Source organism: Gouania willdenowi, chromosome 20 (genome assembly GCF_900634775.1).
Source record: "Gouania willdenowi chromosome 20, fGouWil2.1, whole genome shotgun sequence".
In the NCBI taxonomy this organism is placed as follows: Eukaryota; Metazoa; Chordata; class Actinopteri; order Blenniiformes; family Gobiesocidae; genus Gouania; species Gouania willdenowi.
In genome coordinates, this window is record NC_041063.1 from 18,376,446 (window position 1) to 18,399,003 (window position 22,558).

The following is a 22,558-nucleotide window of genomic DNA, read 5'->3' on the forward strand; positions in this document are numbered from 1 at the left end:
CGACTGTGAGATGGCCAGGTGTGCCGTGGGAAATAATTCAATTTCACCTAATTGTTCTAAAAAACACTAATGAATTATTGTCTGCAAATATGCCATTATGCTGCTGTGAGCCCCTCCCCATCTCAAAGCGCCCAGACATAGTAATAATAATATATTTATATATTATACATACATTAATCATGATGTAAAAAATAGAAAACAAAACAATACTTAGAATAAAGTTCAATTGTAGTTCTGATCTGGTGAACATTGCAAACAGTAACACCCGCTGCATATCTCAGTATCTTTTACATTTTGACAGTATATTTTTATTTATTTATTTTATTTATTCAGTTTAGTTTCGACATGGCTACATTCACTTTCACATTTACAATTTTTTTTTTTGTATTTTTTGTATGTTTGTATGGTTTTTATGGACCCCGAATCTGAAATAAAGCTATCTATCTAATCACATACATATATATATATATATATATATATATTTTTTTTTTAAACTTACCGTACTTTTATCCCTCCCGTGACGTGTATTAAGTATGCAAATAATGAAAGCTGATAAAATATTTTTTGATTTTGTATTGAAGACACTTGGATAAGAACGGCTGCATATTATTCATTCATTATTCAAAAATAAAATAAAATATGAAAGACCATAATAGATTTTTTGTTGTTTGTTTGATTCCTATTCAGAACACTTATAAGAATGACTGCAGATTATTAATTGCAAAGAAGAAATATGAAACCCATAAAAACAATTTTCTTTGTGTTTATTTGATAAGGCTGACTGTATATTGTTATAATAAGCTACAAAATTAAAATTACTTTTCTTTTGCAATTTTGGTTGGTGGTGTGCCTTAAAATGAAAAGATAATAATAATAAATCAATTTTATTTAGCGCTTTTTTGGGACCCAAAGCCGTTTTACAGAATACAGAAAAATAAAGAAATAAAAAAATAACAATAAAAGTAATAGAAAGGTTAAGGAAAAGCTGGTTTGAAAAGGTGTGTTAGGAGGAGTGTTTTAAAGTTCTGTAATGAGTCAGCGTTCTTGATGGGTTGTGGGAGTGAGTTTCAGACAGCGGGGGCGGCGGTCCCCCAAGATGCACCTTGGTTCAAAAATGTTGAAAAACACTGACCTAAACAACACATATCTGTGCTTACTTTGAAATGAATAGCCGAGTTTTGCCTTTCTCTCGTCACATTTGGGTCCCAAGTGTTCCTGCCACTCAAACTGTCTGTTTATACATTTCTGTGGTCAAGCTGGAGGTTGTACCTCACATTGGAACACATTAAGTAGAAATTCAACAGTTTTAAAAAAGAAAACGTGAATCTGCTCATCCCACTGTCTGTTGAATGTGCCATCAGTTGTGAGCAAAGTAAACAGCGACCATATGGAAATGTCCGCTGCCAGCTACGTGCCACGGGAGTCATGTGACAGAACAAGGCTGCTCCCTGGAGGTTAAAACAACAGTGCAGCAATGTTTGCCTCACAGCCCCGTCTGCATTTGCATGAGAGTGGGCAGCGTAGCGGAGTGCCTTGTTGGAGGGTCATGGTCATGGACTGAGCAGGCTGCATTTCCTGCCGACAGCCATTCGCCTCGGAGCATCTTGTAATGAACCCGGGTGGGTGGGCGGATGAAAAGGGACGTGGCTGGAGTAGGACGGGCATGAATGGCCGATTGCTGTGTCTTTTTTGTTTTGTTTTTTTTTTGGGGGGGGCGGTTGCTGACAGATGGGAAAGCTTGCAGGCTCCGTCGGGCTATATTTAGCCACAAGTTAGTATGTCGATTCAGTGACGCTGGACCAGGAGAGCTATAAATATTCCATGACAGGACAAATCTAGAGGCGACTGAAGAGAAAGAGAAGATGGGGAGGGAGAAGAGAGAACTCAAGTACGACAGAGAGAGAAAAGGAGGGAGGAAATGAGTGAGGGCCCAGGCTCAATAGACTGATTCATTCGCCAGGCTGTTGCTTTCTTTCCCATTATATGTAAGCACTTGAGTCGGCCCTCTGCGTTACAACGCCACCATTGCTGCACTCTGTGATTTACAACTAATCAGGGGCTGATACAAGATGCAGCCCACTTTAATTTCCTCACTGCTAAACCAGTCCACAGCCACTAATACTGGGCTTATTTGCCATAGTTCTGCGTTGATGACACTCTTCATTATGTGCCAGTTGTGGATAAAGTGTTAGGTTGAGTGTTGAGAGTGGGCTACTTCAGTTTTAGTGCTGAGAAGATGCTCTTCCTTCAAGTGCAGCAAAGAAAATACTGTATTTCCCGGCGTATAGGACGCCATTTTTTTCCTTTAAAGTTGAGGGTGCGTCAAATATGACGGTGCGCTTTATGTGTGGATGCTCATATGCATTTACAGTTAAAAGAGCAAATAAAAAGTACAATTAGGTTTAAAAAGGAAGATATTTCAGCCAGTTTTTAATAGAATTTAATAATAAACGGCACAAACTTGTCATATCACTGCGTTAGGTTTATCAGTACTTACCCAGATCAGGGAAATCCTCAGTGTACGGGAGTAAAAGTTCTTGACGACATCATCACAAATTTCACAGTGATGATGTCATCAGTCCCAGCTGGGAGCAAATACAATTTTCAAGGGGGCGCTATTGAGTCATTTTGACGTGCCAGTCCTAATATGCGTTAAAATATTCATGAGTTTTTAAACGTGTTTAAGCCCTCAAAAATGCTATCACTTTTTTGTAATAATAATAATAATAAAAACGAAGTGCATTAGAATAGGGTCCTATGCACTATTGTGCTCAGGCCCTAATTATTCCATAATTGTAATTTATTATCAATTACACAACTACAGCTACTATTGCCGCCAACCCTGGCCTGGAAAGTACGGTAAGTAAAAGAAGGAAGAATCTCTCCTGACCTCCAGCATCATCGGACCCAAGGCATCTTTGTCGATCACGCTTTGGCCTGTTGATGAGACGTCTGCTTTCTGCACCTCCTCCTCGTTCGCTGCAGCTGCTTTTTCTGGTAATGAGAAGATAACAAGAATATAGAAAACAAACAAATATACATATATATATATAAAAAAAACATTGATTTTAACTATCTGGATTTCTGGTCCCCTCCTCCTGTGCTGACCGTCATTTACTGTGATTGTGCGTCACAGGTCACAGCAGCAACAAGAAGAAGCCCAAACAAACCATTTTTCCATGAATGACTCACATTTTTTAAAAGAGGTCCATCTTGTTGCACAGCAAACACATCCAGGTGCTTCCATCTGGATGGACTGTGTTTAATACGTTTAAAAAGAGGTGATTATAAAAACCTAAAATACTTTTATTTTCCTTTGTATTGCACCGTTTTTATTATTCTGTTTTAATAGTGAAGTGTTCTTTGGTGGTCTGAAAGGCGCTCTTTAAAAAACATAATTATTATTATATTATTATTTAACAATGAGTAACTTTTGCTTGTAGTAAAAGATTAATCAGTACTTTGTCTTACTTAGAGACTATGTGTTAAAGTAATAAACAAATAAAAAAAATAAAGCTATACTATATACAGTATATATAAATCGATTTTGTTGGTTTATTGGAACTTTTTTCTCATAAAAAAAGGTTTACCAGTATAGATAAATATGTCAAACTTTAAGTGAACACAATAAATGGTAAATTTTGTGATAATTAATGGTGCTGGTTAAATTAAAGTTTTAATTGTATGATAAAATGTGTAGTTCTAGTGTTTAATTTTTTGAAATTATGTCAGAATTTTCACCTTTAAATTATTACATGTGAATCTCACAGTGGATGGCGCCTGTTCATTGTGTGTGTGTGTTTAAGGTCATTATAGATACTTTAACAATGAGAAACTTTTGCTTTTAGTAAATTATCCACAGCACTTTCATTAGAAACCCTGTTAAAGTAATTAACATACTAAAAATAAAGCTATATTGTATATATATATAAATAGATTTAGTTAGTTTATTTAAACTTTTATCTCATATAAAGGTTCTCTGTTGTTTATTAATGTATTTTTATATATACAACTGTATAGATAGTTGTGTCAAACTTTGAGCGGACAAAAAAAGGGTAAATTCAGTGATTATTCGTGGTAATAGTTAAATTAAAGTTTTAATTGTATGATAAGATGTGTAGTTTTAGTAATTCATGTCAGAATTTTCTCCTTTAAATTAAAAGGACAGAAATGAGGATGGAGAACGTGAATCTCACAGATGTTGATGGTGCCTATGTATTTTTCTGTTCTGTTTTTCTTAATAGCTCAATTTGAGTTATTTGTATTGTTTATTTAGTTTATTTTATTGGATTTTGCATTTATTTATTAATGGTGAAGAATGGGGGTAGGACTTGATAAGAGTAGGATTCTTCTTATCCCCTGTCTAATGACTCAAATGTGTTATATTAAAATTTTATTTTATTTTTTTTAAGAGAGATTTTTGTTGAGATTTGTTTATTTGTATTTATCTATTGTATTTGTTTGCTTGAAATAAATAAAATAAATAATAACATTTAAAGCTTGTTCTCTCTTTTTTTTTTTTTTAATCTTTGAGGTCCTGAACTATGAGCTCAGTGTAACTAAAGACAATAAGCCGCATGCATGCACACTAAAAAAAAAAAAAAAATAATTTATCACACTACAGGCATTTTATAAAGATGCTGATAATGACAGGATAAAACACGTATATTTTCTGCATTTCAACTCCTAATATATATATAGTTTTTGTATACATTTAGGTCAACATTTGTGCTGTGTATCTCCTGTACCTGAGCTATGTATTGGTCCATGTGAGAGGGCTAATAACCATGCAGAGAAGCCTTATGTTCAGAGCGTAGGCTGCCCTACTTTCAGAAATGATGAGAGGAGGAAAAGGAGTGGTGCTATGGAGGGGGAGGAGGAGGGGGGGGACCAATTTTACCGCCGCACCATGCCTGGAAGAGAGCTGACCATATGGTTAAAAATCTAGTGTAAAAAGCCAAGCAATTCATGCTCTTTGTTTTTTTATTGGTGGGAATGTGCAGGAGAAAACACACGCGCAGGTTTGCGTGTGCGCTGTGAGCGAGATGCATATTCATCTCTTTCAGCCTTAATGATGTACGCATCAGCGGGATCTCTTTGGGGCCCAGCGGGGTCCAGTAGACCAGCACAGCTGCCCTGGGTAAAGAGCCATCACTCACTGTCACTGAGGTGCTGGCTGAAGAGATGTGGAGCAGTGCCACAGACACAGACAGGGACTGGTCACTTCAAAGCATTGTGCTACATAGCATTACACTAGCATATGCTCCTTTAACTTCTGTCTATTCTCCCACAATTGAAAATGTGTGTATGGTATAGGGCTGGGCAATATAATGAAATTCAAGATATATCGAGTTTTCTATTTTGGCAATATAGAAAAATTCAATAACGCCTATATCAATATATTTTCATTTTATATCTTATTTTGTATTAAAATACTCATTTTAGGAGTCGCTGCATTCGCTACTTCTCAGAACAGCATAAAAAGAACAGTTAGATGATCACTGAGTGTGTCCTGACACAGACCTTCTCCCAAATGAATCACACTACACTCACACGTGCTGTCCCTAGTAGAAAAAGCCAAAAGTGGCATATATCGTGCAGCTATTTGTTAATAAATGTTCCAGGCCCATTGTGTATTTTTTTTCCTCCTTTTGTGTATTGTGTTGTTCTTTTGTTTATTTTTTGGTAATTATGAATGTCTTTGAGTCGTTTGGCGTTTTTTTAGTAGGTATGAATAATGTTGGATTTTTGTTGTCCCATTGGGCATTTTGTTTTCTCTTTTTGTGTCTTTGTTATTTTCGTGTATTTCTCCATTTATTTGTGTGTATTTTTGTTGTTCTTTTATGTTTTTTTGTCGTTCCATTGTGCATTTTTTTCTCCTTTTGTGTATTTTGTTGTTTTATTAAGTATTTGTGGTGTTGTTTTGTGTATTTCTCTGTTAATTTGTGTTTTTGTAGTCATTTTTTATTTTTTTACTTGAAGCACTGGGATGTTATATTAGCCTGTGTGGCATTTTACATCAGCAAATTTAACCCTGAATTGTCTTCCTGGTAAGACTTTCTTTGAATTAAAATTATCGAGATTTATATAGAATGTTGCCATTTTGAGGAAAAAATATCAAAACATGAATTTTGCTCCATATCGCCCAGCCCTAGTATGATATTCATTTATTTATTTTACATGCAATTTAAGTTACAAAATTAAAATAATAATAATAAAAGTTATTTGCTCACTTGTCTTTGCCAAGACTGAGGGAAAAGGAAGTTTTTACATATATTGCTCCACATGTTGACTATTAACAAAATTAAGTGCAAAATGAATTTTTTTTTAATAAAAATCCTAATCCGAACAATCAATTTCCACCATGATTTCAGTCAGGAATAAGAAAGACTGATGGTTAACAGACTGGAATGAACAGCTTGTTCAAAGGCCACCATCGCACCATTGCAGTTCTTAGTGGGTGAACTGAGTCATTAAGTCATTGAGTCATTAACTCATTAAAGGGGAATCAAACACTTGCTCTAAGGTCTCTGGGATACGACAGAGGATGAGGGACGTGCACGTTGCAAATAATGCAGTAATATTTGTAATTATTCTTATTTTTTCTGAAGGAAAGCCATCTGCATCAAATATTGTGTTTATTGTAATACTGTTTCTTGTATTATTGCATTTGCAATTTGTTCGAATCCCATGAATTTGTGCATCTCAAGTCATTTCTATTTGCAGGAATGATGCCACCTCGTCTCCATTTCTATAGTTCATCTGTCAGTTTAAAACAAACAAACCCATAGTGAACACGAGATCAGTTTGATTGATTGTTTTTGGAAAGTTTATTTATTAAATGCTGCTGAAAAGCTAATTCAAAGTTTTGCTTTGCTAGAGGAATCCATTGTATTTATTTGAAGTATTTTCATAAATCAAACCTTTCACTAAACTAGGAGAAATAAAAAAAAAAAAAAAAAATAACAAGGCTAACTGTTAGCTGCAGCTGACACAACAATGTTATTGTACTCCTCAGACGACTTTTAAAAACTTTATATTTTTCCATACACACGGATAAAGACGCTACAATAGGAAAGTTAGGTGCAGGCTTCATTAAAAGAGCTTTACATGAAATTGCCTAATGTTGCATAATAGTTGCCTTAGTGAGTCACACGAGGACATCATCAGCTGCTGTGATTTATGTTCTCTTTGAGAGGGAGACTCAGCTGCTTTTCTGGAGTGTATCAACAATGCTGCGTTTTACTTCCTGCCCTCATGCCTCCATTTCTGAGTTTATGAAAAAAAAAAAAAAAAAACTTAATCTGGTAAATTCAAAATGTGAAAGAAGTTGTAAATTTATACAAGAGCAATGACTCTACTGTGCTCATCATAACTGGCGTATAATAAAAGGAAATATATATTAAATGAATTATGCTACCCTTCTAACCAGGATTGTAATGTGTGCTTATAACACACACACACACACCCCCACCCACCTGTGGCCTGTGTGAGACATCAAGCAACCCAGCAGGTTGATGATTATGTAACTCCTTATTTGTAGCAGAGGTAAATGCATTTGCAGCTGTTCACTCAGGATATACACTGAGAACTTTGTCTAAAATAAAAATAAAACCCCCTGAGGAGAATACCAACACAGCTTCACACACACAACATCCCAAAATCAAAGGAACCTGATGTTCTTTCCTTTCTTACACTCGAGAATCGATCGCAAACCAATTTGTCCGACGCACCGAGTGCCTCAAACACGACATGTTGCCACTTGTACCTTGCTCCTTTATTTGTCTGATCTGCTTCACAGTTTCCTTCAGGATTGCACATTTGTCAGGCTTGACATTAAAGTTGTCGATGTCGTTAATGTTGGCGAAGATCAGCTCGGCGAGCTCCTCGATGTACTTGTTCTCGTGCTCACGGTTGCGCTTCTCGTTGCTTCGCTTGGGACTGAAGAGACACAGACAGTAGCAGGAAGCAGTCAGTTACTAAACAGTCAGTACCAAAGTTAGAGCAGCTACCCCCGATTATTATTATTATTATTTTAGATAAAATGATAATGTATGCCTCATAGATTCAATTATACATCATTTACTCCAAAAAAAAAAAGAAAAAAGGTCAAAATTGCTACTTCAAAGTTTGTTTTCATCTTCACTGTAAACACTCAGTTTCGCACATTGCATTGTGGGATGTGGAGTCTCCTAAACGGATACATTGAAGTGTTTTTACTTCCATGTTCCAGTGATAATAGAATTAAATGAAAACACTTCTATTCCACATCCCACAATGCAATGCATGAAAATGTCAACAAACAGTGTTTACGGTGGAGATGAAAACAAACTTTAAAGTTTCCACCTTTTTTTCTTTCTTTTAGGAGCAAATAATGGTCAACATTGCCTTGAGAAAGATTGTTTTCATCTCCACTGTAAACGCATTTTCATGCATTGCATTATGGGATGTGGAGTCTTGGAGACGGATGCACAGAACTGTTTCTACTTTATTCTCATATCACGGGAAATACTGGGAACAAACTAAAACATAAATGGTGTCAAACAAATCACTGTCCACCTTGTCTGGCAAAAAATGTATAAATAAATTAAAAAAATCACGTTAAGAATTAAGTGAAAATACTTCTGACTACACATCCCACAATGCAATGCAATGTGTCAATTACGGTGGATATAAAGACAAACATTCAAGTGGCAATTTCAACCCTTTTCCTTTAATTGATTGACAGATTAATGTCTTTATTTAAAAAAATAATAATTAAATAACAGAATAATACTTTAAAAAAAACATAAGTAGTGACATATACTCTGATTTTAGCAAGTAAAAAATAATCAGGCATAGCATAAAAATAATTTGTCCAAATTATGTATTTATTTTAATAAAAAAAAATATTTTTAAGTGTTTTGTTGAATGAATAAAATTGATTTGTTGAATTGCAATAACAAAACATGCATTGCGGTCTTAAAAAAATTGCACTTCTGATAGTGTTGACCTTTGACAGCATGTGCAGACAAAATAAAATAAAAAAATAAAATAATCACAATATCAAGCATAATTTGAAGGAAGCATGACAAAATTGTGCTAAAAATATGCATTAGTCATATTTTGTTTATATATTTATAAAAACTTTAAGCACTGACTTAATTTATAAGCTGTCAGAATAGAGAAATGTGAATTTATCTTAGAGATAAATAATCTTTTTATCCTCTTATTTAGTTGGTGTTAATGCGACCGTTCCTTATCTATGCGGGGCAATGTGTTTAAAGTGTGTTAATCACACTGACTGCAACATGTTGTTTTAAAGCCTATGCAGTATTACCTTGGTCCCAGGAGTTCGCCAGAACATTCTTTACGTTTTCGTGCATCTGCCCTTGCAGGGTCAGATGAGTTTTCTCCAACTCCGCTCATCCTCAATGCATATCAGCGTCTGCAAGATGAGCACAGAGGCAAAGGCTGAGTTAAACATGACATAATAGATCCATAAAAACCCTCCTGCAGATCTGTGCACAGGCTGTCCAACACACACCATCCTATGCTGGGGGAGTGGGGGTGGTGGTGGTGGTGGGGGGTTGATCCACACGGGGAGTGAAATGAGTGAAAATGGAGCGAAGAAAGAGGCTCAATCATTTCTCTCTGATGGCGCGGCTCTCCCCAGAGACGCTGAAATGAGAGCACGGCGCTTTGCCCACAGCACCAGACTGTGTGCTCAACCGTGTGCACCAAGAAACCAAGCAGAAGCACGGTGGGTTCTCAAAGTTGGCATGTGTTCACCTTTACGGACACTTAGTGGAGGTAACCTAAAAATCAAAGCATCGTTAAACATATCTTATCGTCTTGTTTGCTTTTGTGTGTGTGGTTATGAAACAAAATCAATAATTTCAGCAAGAAGGAAATCATGCCATTGCAGTAGGCTCGCTCAAACCGGTTTGATGGAGTTTTTTTTTTTTTTTTTTAACCATTTGCGATAAATCAAAGGTTAGAATAAGTAGTACAAGTGTTGACATCAATACAGCTTTTCACTTTGTTCCTCCTCTTCTAACCCAGACATCCAGTACAGGATGAGCTCCATGCCATTAAATGGAAGATAATCAATTATTGATCAAAGTAATGTCTTATTAATTACTACCATCATCTGAAAATCCTGATGGTGGTTAATGGAGTTGGACACCAACATGAGAGCACATCCTGTGGATTGAAATGAGTGATTGAACCTAAACAGAAATTATGATTCAAAATGACATGATTGTCTAAACGCAAGGGGTTGCAGTCTTTAAACGCCTTTTAATTCTGTAGTTTTAGAGCAGTGATTGTCAAACTTTTTTGTCTTAAGTACCCCCTTTCTCTTATTTCTGAATCCATGTACCCACTTTGTCTGGCTAAATTTTGCTTAGAAAACTATTTAAAAACATCTATAGAGCATGATGATAGAAGGAACGAGTGATAACGCACAGTTTAAAGAAGTTTAAAAGTGAAATGAAACAATATTTAGTGCAGTGGTTACCAAACTTTTTGGGATCGTGACCCCATTTTGATATCAAGAATTTCTGGCAACCCCAACGACTTTTTTTCTAGAATTACTGCATTTTAGTTGAACTAGATTTATATTTCACAAAGTGAAAGTATAGGAATATAGTCGTTTAAGATTGTGTTTAATTAAAAAAAAGAAAAAGAATAATCTAAAATAAAAAAAAAACTATTTTAATTTTCCAGAAATTTCAGGTGACCCACATTAGGCCAAGACCCCAAGGTTGAAAAACCCAGATTTAGTTTCTCCTGAGCAGATATATTTGTTAATTTTCCACTCTCTCTCTCTCAAGTACCCCCTTTAGTGCCATTGCGTACCCATAGTGGTACACGTACCCCCATCTGAGAAACACTGTTATAGAGGGTAGTATACCCAGAGTATAGTTATATTTCTAAATGAAACCAACAGGATGATATGTAAGTGTAGACGTTAGGGCGGCTCGATTATAAAAAAATAAATAATAATCACGATTATTTTCGTCATAATTGAATTCACGATAATTAAAACGATTATTTGTCAACCAAAAAGTTATTTATTTTTTGTACAAAACAATGTAATTTATGTTCTTTAAACATAAATAAAATCTTTCAAACACTAAAATCAAGTATAGTATTTAGTATCCTAAATCGTGGACGTTTGTTTTTTATGTAGCAAATAAAACGTGTATAATAAAAAAATAAAAATAAAAAGAATAGTTATTCCTCAATTTTGTAATTTTTTTATTCGTCAAGTGTAATATTCGAAATCGTAATCGAATTTCGATTAATTTCACAGCCTTAGTAGACGTTTAGCTTCAAGCAAAAGGTCCTTAATCAGGTGAATTATGTTTTTATTTCATATGCAAAATATTTTTTTCAAAAAAGGGCAAAAAGTATTTGTAAAAAAGAAGACAAAAAATTCAACTACTTGTTGGTTCATGGAGGTAGTGTAAAAAAAAAAAAAAAAGAAGCAGAGGAGAGAAAGATGGACAAACAGATCTGGAAGAATAAAATGAAAGTCTCTCCCAGCACTACACCCACAGTACGGGCTTAGCTGTGTTGTGATCCACTCTCAGGCAGCCACTCTAACCATGGAAACCGCTATGAGCCACACAGCTCACTGCTCAGCCGTTACATAAGGACGAACAGAGCACAGCACAAAACACTGTAGAACACAGTGTAACAGAGAATGCTTGGCAGAAGCGGGGTAAAGTAAAGAAGGAAAAAAACAGACGGCGTGAACATGAAAACTTGAGTGTGGCCTGAAGCAACATACTTTGTGTTAATGGTACAGTCAGGTCTCAAAGCAGTGAAAATACACACTGTTGATAAAAGGCTTGATGTCTCGTGTTGAACCTGTACAACAGTGTTTCTCAAATGGTGGTGCGTGTACCCCTTGGGGTACGCGATGGCTCTACAGTGGGTACTTGAGAGGGGAAAATTAACAAATGAAGCATAAAAAAATGGGGTTTATAATGTTTATTTTTAGTTAAAAATGATAGTCATACTAAATATGACCAACAACTCACAAAAGAGAAAATACTGAATAACAAAAAGAACAGACAACAACAAAATGACACCAAAAACACACTCACTAAGAGAAAAAAATATGTACTATTACCAGCAACACAAAACGAGAACAACGAGACACTAAATGACAGAAAAAATACACACAAAAATAAGAGAAACATACAAAACGACCTAAGAAACAACCAATCAACACCAAAAACGCACACACTGAGAATAATTGAAATAATACCAACAAGACACAATAACGACAAGAAAAACACTTAAAATAAGAGAAAAATATACCGAATTAAAAAAAAGAACAGAAAAACAAAAACAAAATACACAAAATGACACCAAGAACATACAAAATGAAACAAAAACACACAACATGATGATAGAAAAGATCTTGATTAAAACATGAACTGAAAATACAAAAGTCAGTCTTGGTCCCACACAAGGCAGGAAATGATAATACGGTTTCATCACGTATTCACAAAATGAGATTCTTTAAAATGTGTTTTATCTCTCATTCATTCCATCATTTTGCTCTATAGGTTTCGTTTCACAGAGTAAAATGTTGTAGTTGAAGAAAAGTGGGGGACTTGAGAAACAAAAGTTTGAGAACCACTGCTGTACAGTATCTAGTCTAGGGTCTCTTTACTCCATCTCGTCTGCCACCAATACAAAAGTCCCTATATTATCAGAGGTTATAGACTTGTATCAATGACAACAGAAACAGGCCGTTAAACTCAAATAGCTAAGTAGCATTGCTTTCGGCTCCTATTGGATGTGACTGAGCTTTCCAGGACAAGTTACCATGGGGATTTTAGACCTGATTGGCCGTGCCCGTCCTGCCGGGCCCAGATATGATTGGTTGCCTCTGTCTCCTTGACATGGCAGTAATGATGGGTCATTGTACGGTGAGACAAATAAGAGAAACTGGAAGTACCAGGCACGTCTCAATGACACCCACACAGACAGACACACACAGACCAGACGGGGCTACTCGCATCTAGACTGGTGCGGTGAGCCCTTTATGTTGCTGGGGATCTATGATCATCATCTTCCAGTGGGAGAATTGACAGGAGACTTCTCACCCAAGGGTATTTATTCACTGGATCCCTGGGCAGACTGAGTCTGAAACAGCAGGGCATTAAAGTTGGCACTCGCTCTAAAGAGGCTGTAATCACTAGTTAACTATCAACATTGGCCACTGGGGGAGGATTCTTTAAACATTAAAAGTCCTGGGACGCTGGAGAAGCACGATAAAGCAAAGTTTTCTCTACAAGTGAAATATCTTAATTATCAAACCAGAATATACTTTCAAATAAAACACACACACACACTCTTAATCCAAATGTGGTTTAGGCCTCACTAGTCCATCAGGACATCAATAAATCTACTGATAGGTGTGGTTTTATAAATTGTTAATGCACACATACTGTATCTATGTCTCCTAACATTGTTTTCTAATTTCTCAACACAGTGATCAAATATAACAACTAGCAGAACAACAGGGTCAACAGCAGCAAAAATATGTATTACCTGCACCAAGGAGGTCATATGTTCACCGTTGTGTCCTTATTTGATTGTTTTGTCTGTTAGCAGTATTTAGTATTTACAAGATTCCATTCAATTTTGGATGGGATCCAGATCAATAGATTGATTTTAGATCGGTTTAAATGTAATTGAAAACCCCCTCTCACTCATCATTGGTGAAATTTCAGTTTGTAATGAACTAATCTTTATGGAACTTGACTGTATTATACCATTGAGTTTCATTTGGATCAGATCCAGGTTTTAAAAAATAACAACAACAAAAAACACTCATCTCAGACTAAAACCAGAAGTTTAATACTTAATACACTATTTTCTTCCGTCTTGTGAGCACACTGTGTTCAAATATTAATTAAAAATTTAAACACCGACTCCAACCGTCTAAAACTTCATTGCGGTTCACCATCAAACCGGAAACAGAAACATCCTTTTAATTGCCTGCATTACATTTTAATGCAGGTCATGTAATGAGACGATGCATGAACATTGCACTTCCGCTGTGCTGAGGACATCAATGACCCGGAGAAATGTAGGGTAAGTGGGGGTTGGATAAATAACCTCATTATGCATAGAAGTGATTGGCATCTTCTGGAAGGCATCTATCAAAACCACAGTTCATCAAGCTGTCAGCTCATTAAGTTCATTAGTACTGTAAGCTGGGACATATGGTCTGTGTGTCATTACTGCTACCTTATGTTAGTCATCGCTAAATCGTGGCTACTGAGTTTCTTTCAGGCAAGAATAAAGCCACAACACGTCCATTAGGGGGAAAAAAGGACAAAATCCTAAGCACATTATTTCCCTGATGATAAAATATTTACATGAAACAATCAAATGTTAATAAACAGTCAGCTCATACTTTGTAATTCTTTGAGAGATATTTTTTTTTTTGAAAGAGGAGACCTTTTATACTCCAGTTATGATCTCACAATGTTTGTTTGGTAAGCTTCTAATTGTGTCACTGAAAAGAAGAAGTGACAGAAATGGTGCCTGGTCGTAAACTTTATCAGGGCTTAAAACCTTCTTGTGAAGTTGTTCTGCTGCTTTAAAGTTGAGACGGTCTCAGGTCTCTATTTACATAAATAAACACCTCCATAGGGACGATCTCGTCTCCCTCACAGACACACGCGCGCACAGAGACAAGCTTAGACTAGACCAGACTACTGTCACTGTCAGACTGCAGACAAATGTGGCCCACTTGATTTATTTATTTATTTGTTTGTTTTGCACATATGCGACCTGTATCTGATCTGTTGAAGACAGTCCAATTTTCTTTTTTCACATGCCACTTTCATATGTGCTCCAAAATCGGATACTAATCTGATAAATTGCTGTCTGAACGACCAGGTTAATCCGATCACATCTATACATCACTGGAATGCAACAATTCTGCGTTCGACGAGGACGTGGGGTAAAAAAAACTAACTATGGTGGAGGAGGAAGTGAAGTAGTGAAGTCTTAGAATTAATAAATATTTAAATATACATATTATCAGTGCCAAACACACACCCCTAGAGGAGATTCCTCCATAAATACATCTGTAAATCAGTGTTAATTTTGATGGAAAATTTGGATTTAGTTTTAGTGTTTTTGACTAAAATGCAAGTCCGTTTTATTCATCAGGACTATTTCAGTCAAGTTTTATTCAACTAAATCACATTAAGATTTTAGTGCACCAAGTCTGCTACAGATATAGTGCACTAAATTATTATTTATACATTTATTAAAGATTTAATTACCATTTATCAACCTGATATTGAACTGTATTATTCAATGTTAATAAATAAACAGACATGGATTCAGATTGGATTTTACCTCATGTGACAAATGTATAACACAAATACAAAATATATATTTTGATATAGTTTTCATCAAAAAAAAATAAAAAAAATTATCATAGTCAAGTTATTGTCACAAAAAAGTAGTAGTTCATGATAACTATGACAACAGATTAACACTGGTGTAAACAGTGCGTGCCTGCTAAGGGTGATTAATCATCCCAATTTACAGATTTGATTATTGAACGTCTCGATTGGATTACAAACCGATCTTTGATTATTAACGATTATCCATATGCATTTTTTACGTGTATCGGCATCGGCTGATGTGGGCTGCTGCGTTCGCCGATCCGCATTATTTTCAGAGGGCAGAAATATTTTTTACTTGTTGTTCTACCTCACCTTTGTTAATTTCAATAAATGTTCCTTTTTAAAAAATTGAGACTCATACCATTTGTTATCATCATTGTTTAATTTTTATGCTGTAAATTGAGGAAGCAAAAGTAGTATCGGCTCCAAATATCGACAGTCCACATCGGTCATTGGCTAAAGCTGATGAGAAGAAGAAAAAAAAAAAAAATCGGTATCGACCCTAAAAAAATCCATATTGGTCGATCCCTGTTGGGAAGACTCACCTGGATTGCATTACAATTTTGAAAAATGTAATTAATCAATCTTTAGAAATTTAAGGGTTGATTCATAATCATAAACAATAGAATCAAAAATTAATCCGTTTTTTTCACCACCCCTCGGCCCTGCGTGGTCACATGTTACATCAGGAGCTCTTCTGCACATGCAGGTCATTTCAGGGACACATTCAGTCCACACTCTAAGTTAGTGGTAGTACAACACCACTGGAACGGAAAGACAAAGTTGGAGAAATCAACTGACTTTGAAAACACTGGGTGCACTTGAGGATGGGGGGTGGGGGGGTGATCAGGTGTGTGTCATTGCTTATATCTTAGTTGTCACTAAAGCAGACTCTATAGGACGGAGCTGGAGCCGACCAGTCTGGCACTGACGGCCTGCTGCTGATCACTGGGCTGGAGACGACTGCATTTCCTCCAGTCAAACTCAACCAGCACATGACAAGCAGCATTCAGCCAGGGAAGGAATGAATTATCACACAGGGAATGATCAGTGCTGACCAAATGTGACGTTACACAACACTATTTGCCAAATATGTCAGGATGGATGGACACTATTGTTTTCCACATCCAGCTCTACTTTGTTGAACAAAATATACATTAGATTTGTAAACAGCAAGATTCAGCTTCAAGGGTGTAAGAAAAAAATTAAATTGGCAATATTTCACTACAAAATTATTGTATCGATCCAAAAAATGTCCAAATCAATTTTTTAAACCATGTTTCTTTAACGCATATGCATAGCACGTAAACACACGATCGCTAGGTGTCAGTGAACGCACCATAAGACCTAGTTAAATTACTTCACTGCTCAATGCATTTTAGCTTGGAAGTCATTTTATTTTCATACATACGGGGCACTTTTATAGATGTATGTGCTTACTTTTTTTTTTTTAAGAATTTAAGAACTTAACGAAATCAGAATGAGTTGTAGAAGCTACAGTTAAACTTTTTTGAAAAATGTAATTTCACAGTTTGATAAACATATCACTTGTTTTTGATAATTTATTTAAAAAATTTGAAATACTTTATTCATACCATTTTATACTTGTAAATATTAAGATTCTGATATCGCATTGTATATCGTATTGTTTAGTGTCAGGATATATCATATCGTGACATACAAACCATGAACCGTATTGTATCGTCAGATTAATGGCAATGCACAGAGCTACTATTTGATATGTAAAGTAAATTTAGTTGAAACCATTTAAGTTTTCCAACTGTGCAGCTATCACACATGTCTAAATAGAAAAAGATGGCCACATCATCTTTGCTATGAATAAATCAGTCATTCCCGCTCTAGCACAATGGAGTGGAAAAGAATAGCAGCATGGAGGGAACACTCTTGTGTCTGCTAAACAGAGAGGCCATGTGTCAGTGCACCATTCCTGTAATCATGTGGGTTAGCAGGGCTTTGATTATAGAAACACACCCAGCCGTTTCTATTGCTCAGAGTGCTGGGCATGACTGTGCATTTAACTGCATCACAAACTACAGAGTGATTGAAGTCTCTGCTATAATGATAGTGATGGGGGGGGGGCTTCCAGAAAGTGCAGAAACCTGCATGGAGCACTGAACAACGTCTTCCTAGTGTGTAATCTGTAATCTGTCCTCACATGGCTTCTCTGCGTTTGAGAGACGGACAGGAAAAGAGAGGGAGGGAAAAACCAGGAAGGGCCAATAAAAGCAGCTACTGGAGTCCTGCAACATGGACTGTTTACTTCCCACAAAGGGTGGGAGGAGCTCGGAGGGCTGCCAGTCTTCTTAGGTTACATCTCAATATTTGAGAGTATGGAGAAAGTGCGGAGAGTCCCAAAACACAAAACAATATTCTGTCTTACACACAGGTAAAACATGATGCCGCAAACCTCACAACGGAAGGCAGTGTGGGTGGAGTATGTGTGTGATGAACTCTGGCCTTGCTGACAGCTAATTTTAGCTTAATCTACATGTTGCAAAATCAGAGTTTGAGTCAGAGATAAACGGGGGATTGGTGACAAAGGAGAAGTGATGGTGGGTTGAATCATTTTCAAACACTGAGAGGACTAATCTATAGGAGCTAAAACATATATGGTAACTTAGATCTGGGCGATATGGACCAAAACTCACATCTCGATATTTTTTCTCAAAACAGTTATATACGATATAAATCTCGTTAATTTCAATTCAATAAATTCCAAGCAGAAAGACAATTCTGGTTTAAATTTGCTGTTGCTCAATGCCACACAGGGACATTTATTAACAAACAGCTGAACAATGTGTGACACTTTTGGCTTTTTCTCCTATAAAAGGACAGCACGTGTGAGTGAGTTCTGCCGTGTGGCTTGTTTAGGTGAAGATCTGGGATAGAACGCACCCAGAAATCCATCTAACTGAGCTTTTCATGCAGTTCTGAGAAGTAATGAAAATAGCAACTCCTAAAACGAGTATTTTAAAACAAAATAAGCTATGAAAAATATGTATATCGATACAGGCAATATGGTAATTTTATGTATCACCAAAATGGACAACTGGATATATCTTGAATAACAATATATCGGCCAGCCCTATGTAAAGATTGCACCAACAGAGACTATGATCTTGTCTAGGTCTGGGCAATATATAGACATTCAAGACATCGAGTTTTCCATTTTGGTGATATTGAAAATTACAATATCACCTATATAAAAATATTTTGATTTTATAGCATTTTTTTTTTTTTTTTATTAAAATACTTGTTTTAGGAGTTGCTGTTTTCTCTACTTATCTGAACAGCATAGGACATATAGTTATATATTAGGCAGTGGTGGCCTAGTGGCAACAGATGTGGGCTTGTAATCGGAGGGTTGCAGGTTCAAATCCACTCCCATCACTGTGAAACCTTGAACAAGTCCCCTTGAATTCTCTTGAAAAGGAGATTATTAATCTCAATGAGACTTTCCTGGTTAAATAAAGGTTTAAAAAAAAGATATATATATATATATAGTTATAGGAGAAAACACCAAAATTTGGTACCAATAAGTAATGAAATAAAACATGTACAGTAGCTGGCGGTATGCACCTATTCATCTTGGTTGCAACATGCCAATAACCAAGAAAGAAGAAAATTTTACCCAGAATTGTCTTTCTGGTCATACTTTGAGTTAAAAGATATCATATATTTCCATTTTGTGCTGTTTTACTTTATTTTATTTATCTGCTGCTGAAACTGTGCAAATTTCCTAATAAAGGTCTTTACATTCATTTTGAGAAAATAAATGTTGAGATACAAATATTGACATATGAAATTTGGTCCAGCCCTGGATGGAGGGTTGAATAATTTTTAAAAGAATGGACACAAACCAGTGACCTTCAAACACTAATGAGCCAAGACAGATATGCTAACTCAGAGTAAAGATTGTAACACACTTGTACCAACGCAAATCATGATCTTGTCCAATATTTTTTTTTTTGAAAAAGAGTCACATTATTCAAATTTTCTATGGCTGATTTAGTCAACAGAGAGCCACACAATTTACCTTCTACCAAGTGCTATTCAAGAGTCTTCCTACTCTGGAATCACTGCAGGGTAATGGCTCTAAAGTGCCAGAGTGCAACCAAGAGCCAGCTCCCCCCCTCCCCCCATTTACTGAAAGCTGATAATGCTCATCAATCTTTTACACTGGCAGTCACTTCGGGACGTCACAGGACGGCAGAGAGAGGGCTTTCTGTATAATGAACACAGAGCGGCGGCCTCTGGCTGTCAGGAGAACACAGGAAGGAGAAGATTGGTGGGATAGGTGAACTGGAGTGGCAGCCACCAAGGGATGGCAAAGTTGATTAACTGGTATAAAAATAAAATAAAAAAAAATCTCCTGACAAACAATCTAGTCCACACTTCATCTGAGATAGAGAGCGCTGCCGGGGAACTTTGACATATCACTCTACCAATCTGAGCACTCCATATGGTTGAAGTTACTGTTCACTAAGCTATGATTAAAGCTGCTACCCTCGATAAGTGTTTATTACATAAAATCATAGCGTAGGCCTCATGGATCAATGAATCCAACATTGTTTACTCCTGAAAAGAAAAGAAAAAAAGGTGGAAATTGCTGCTTTAAAGTTTGATTTCATCTCCACCGTAAACACCGTTTGTTGACATTTTTGTGCATTGCATTGTGGGATTTGGAGTTGCAGAGTCAGAATCATAGAAGTGTTTTCATTTAATTCTAATATCAATGGAACAATGACGTAAAAACACTTCTATGTATCCATTTATAAGACTCCACATCCCACAATGCAATGTGCAAAAATGTCAACAAATGTTTACGGTGAAGATAAAAACAAACTTTCTGTTTCAAGCCGCAATTTTGATCTTTTTTTTTCTTTATGTTTGGAGTAAATGCTGTTGGATTCATTGATCTAAGAGGCATACAATATGTTTTTATTTAATAAAAACAAAAAAACCCAGCATGTTTAAGTTTAAAATGCAATAGAAACTTATTTTTAGTGCAGCTGAGCAATGCTTCAATCAGGTTTCATTTTGTATTTGTTATCCTAGATAAACAACACGACAGAATCATTGTATTTCATCTTAAACAATGATAAGGGTAAAAGGTAATCTGAGAAAACAAGTTCCACGGAGAGCAGCAACAGGCAAAAAGTGAATAGTGGAAGCCAAAGCACGGCATTTGTTGACATTTTCGTGCATTGTATTGTGGGATGTCGAGTCCCCTAAATAGATGCATACAGTGTTTTTACTTTATTCTTACCTCAATTTCATTTTGTTCTAGTTTGTTTCCAGTATTCCCCGTCACATCAGAAAAAAGCAAAAACGCCTCTATGCACCTGTTTCCGCGATTCCACATCCCACAATGCAATGCACAAAAATTTCAACAAACCACATGTTCACGGTTTAGACGAAAACTACAATTTTCACCTTTTTCCTTTATTTTTGCAGTAAAGAAGCATCTCAATCAAGCAAACAGCCAACGCATGGGTAAGATCGATTCTGCCAAATGCCGATGGTTTATTCCCAGAGCAACAATAGTCGTCACAACTCCCACACAAACACGGGCACATACATTCACTCAGAGACAGCAATGCAATTAACCCAACACACGTTTCAGACCGTCAGGGGAAAGCAGGCTACACGCGCACAGGGAACTGAACCTTCACTTTCTCACTAGTTCGATATACTAATCTTTCAAAAGGTGTATTTTCTAGTTCACATCTTGATATATCGTGCAATAGAAATGCCAGGGCATGTATAAAAGACATGAACAAAAACATATTGTGAGAAAAAAATTTACACAGAATCACAAGAAGAGCCCCAAAATAATTCTTGGGTATGACTCAAAGAGGCATATTTATCATCATTCAGAAGCTGGGTTCAGTCGAAAAGCAGAACATTTGGTGTTGGGCGATGAGTGTCTTTGCCATATTGCACAGCCCAATAGAGTTAGAAAAGCTCTGGCTCCGGTTTTGTGTCTCACCTTGGTTTCAGTCCAGTAATTCCCTCAGGCCATCTCTGCTAGCTGCTAATGTTAGGAAACCTTTCTGCATCATCCACTTATCTCTACAGAAAGAAAACAGCAACAATGTGATGTACAGTACATGGAGTAACGCAGCACATCCTCTCAGCACAGAGGTGAAAAAGCCTCTGGTGAGGACATTCTATTAAACTAACAGCTGCATTGTGTTCAGGGTGGCAATGTGAGGCTAAAGGTTCTTTAACAATGGACATTTTAGACTGTTATTGCCTGTTTTGTTACAGAAAGACACAATTATGATCCCACAGTTATGAGGTTTGTCAAACACTTTTTTTTGTTGTTGCAAAAACAGAAGTTAAAATAATTACAAAACTGCTGCAAAAAACAATCAAGTGGACAAAAGATCTATGCTATTGTGCTTCAAGAAAGCTATTTTTTACGTGATAGAATAGTTTATTAATGTATTCAGTTCAGATATTCCATTTAACTTGTTTCTTTAAGACTGTAGGAGGAAGAAAGGGTACTAAAGGGAAACCCAGGAAAGCAAATCTTTATTTCCCGACATATTTCGACTTTCAACTGCAAGTCTTTGTCAGAGGAGTTCTGCTGATGGCCTTTGATGGTTCCTTTGAAGTTTCACTCAACTTCCATGCAATAGTTCCAGCAAGATTAATTGTCTTTTTTAATTGTATGTTAAGTTGAGGTTTCGTTTATTCAGACAACATTTTTCAGGAAATTTTTATCTCCTGACATGTTTCGACTTTCAACTGCCAGTCTTCGTCAGAGGAGTTCTGCTGATTGCCTTTGATGGTTCCTTTGAAGTTTCACTTGACTTCCGTGTAATATTCCAGTGTAATTCATTGCCTTCTTTTTGAATAGTATGTTGAGGTTTTGTTTATTCAGACAAGATTAAAAAAAAACCTTGTCTGAATAAACTAAACCTCAAATTAACATACTGTTCATCAAAAAGAAGACAAAATGAATCTTGCTGAAACTAAGCATGGAGAGAACATGTAAACGCTCCACACAGAAAAGCATCAAGTTTCCACCCTGGGAACTGAATACAGAGCCATATTGCTGTGAAGCAAAAGTGCTAACCACTGCACTGCTG

General features: G+C 36.3%; 1 protein-coding gene across 4 annotated transcripts in view; it reads right to left on the minus strand.

Annotated features, from left to right (window-relative positions):
• Positions 1 to 22,558, minus strand: part of ncoa2 (nuclear receptor coactivator 2) — a 79,911-nt gene that overhangs the window by 35,059 nt on the left and 22,294 nt on the right. For 3 of the 4 annotated variants that reach the window (XM_028433940.1, XM_028433937.1, XM_028433939.1), the window contains exons 2-5: positions 21,451 to 21,533; positions 9,320 to 9,427; positions 7,769 to 7,941; positions 2,891 to 2,994 (exon numbers count right to left, since the gene is read on the minus strand). In XM_028433940.1, the coding sequence (XP_028289741.1) occupies positions 2,891 to 2,994; positions 7,769 to 7,941; positions 9,320 to 9,408 (366 nt within the window). In that variant the 5' untranslated portion in view covers positions 9,409 to 9,427; positions 21,451 to 21,533. The remainder of the gene's footprint in view (positions 1 to 2,890; positions 2,995 to 7,768; positions 7,942 to 9,319; positions 9,428 to 21,450; positions 21,534 to 22,558) is intronic. The other variant, XM_028433938.1, reaches the window with a different exon arrangement.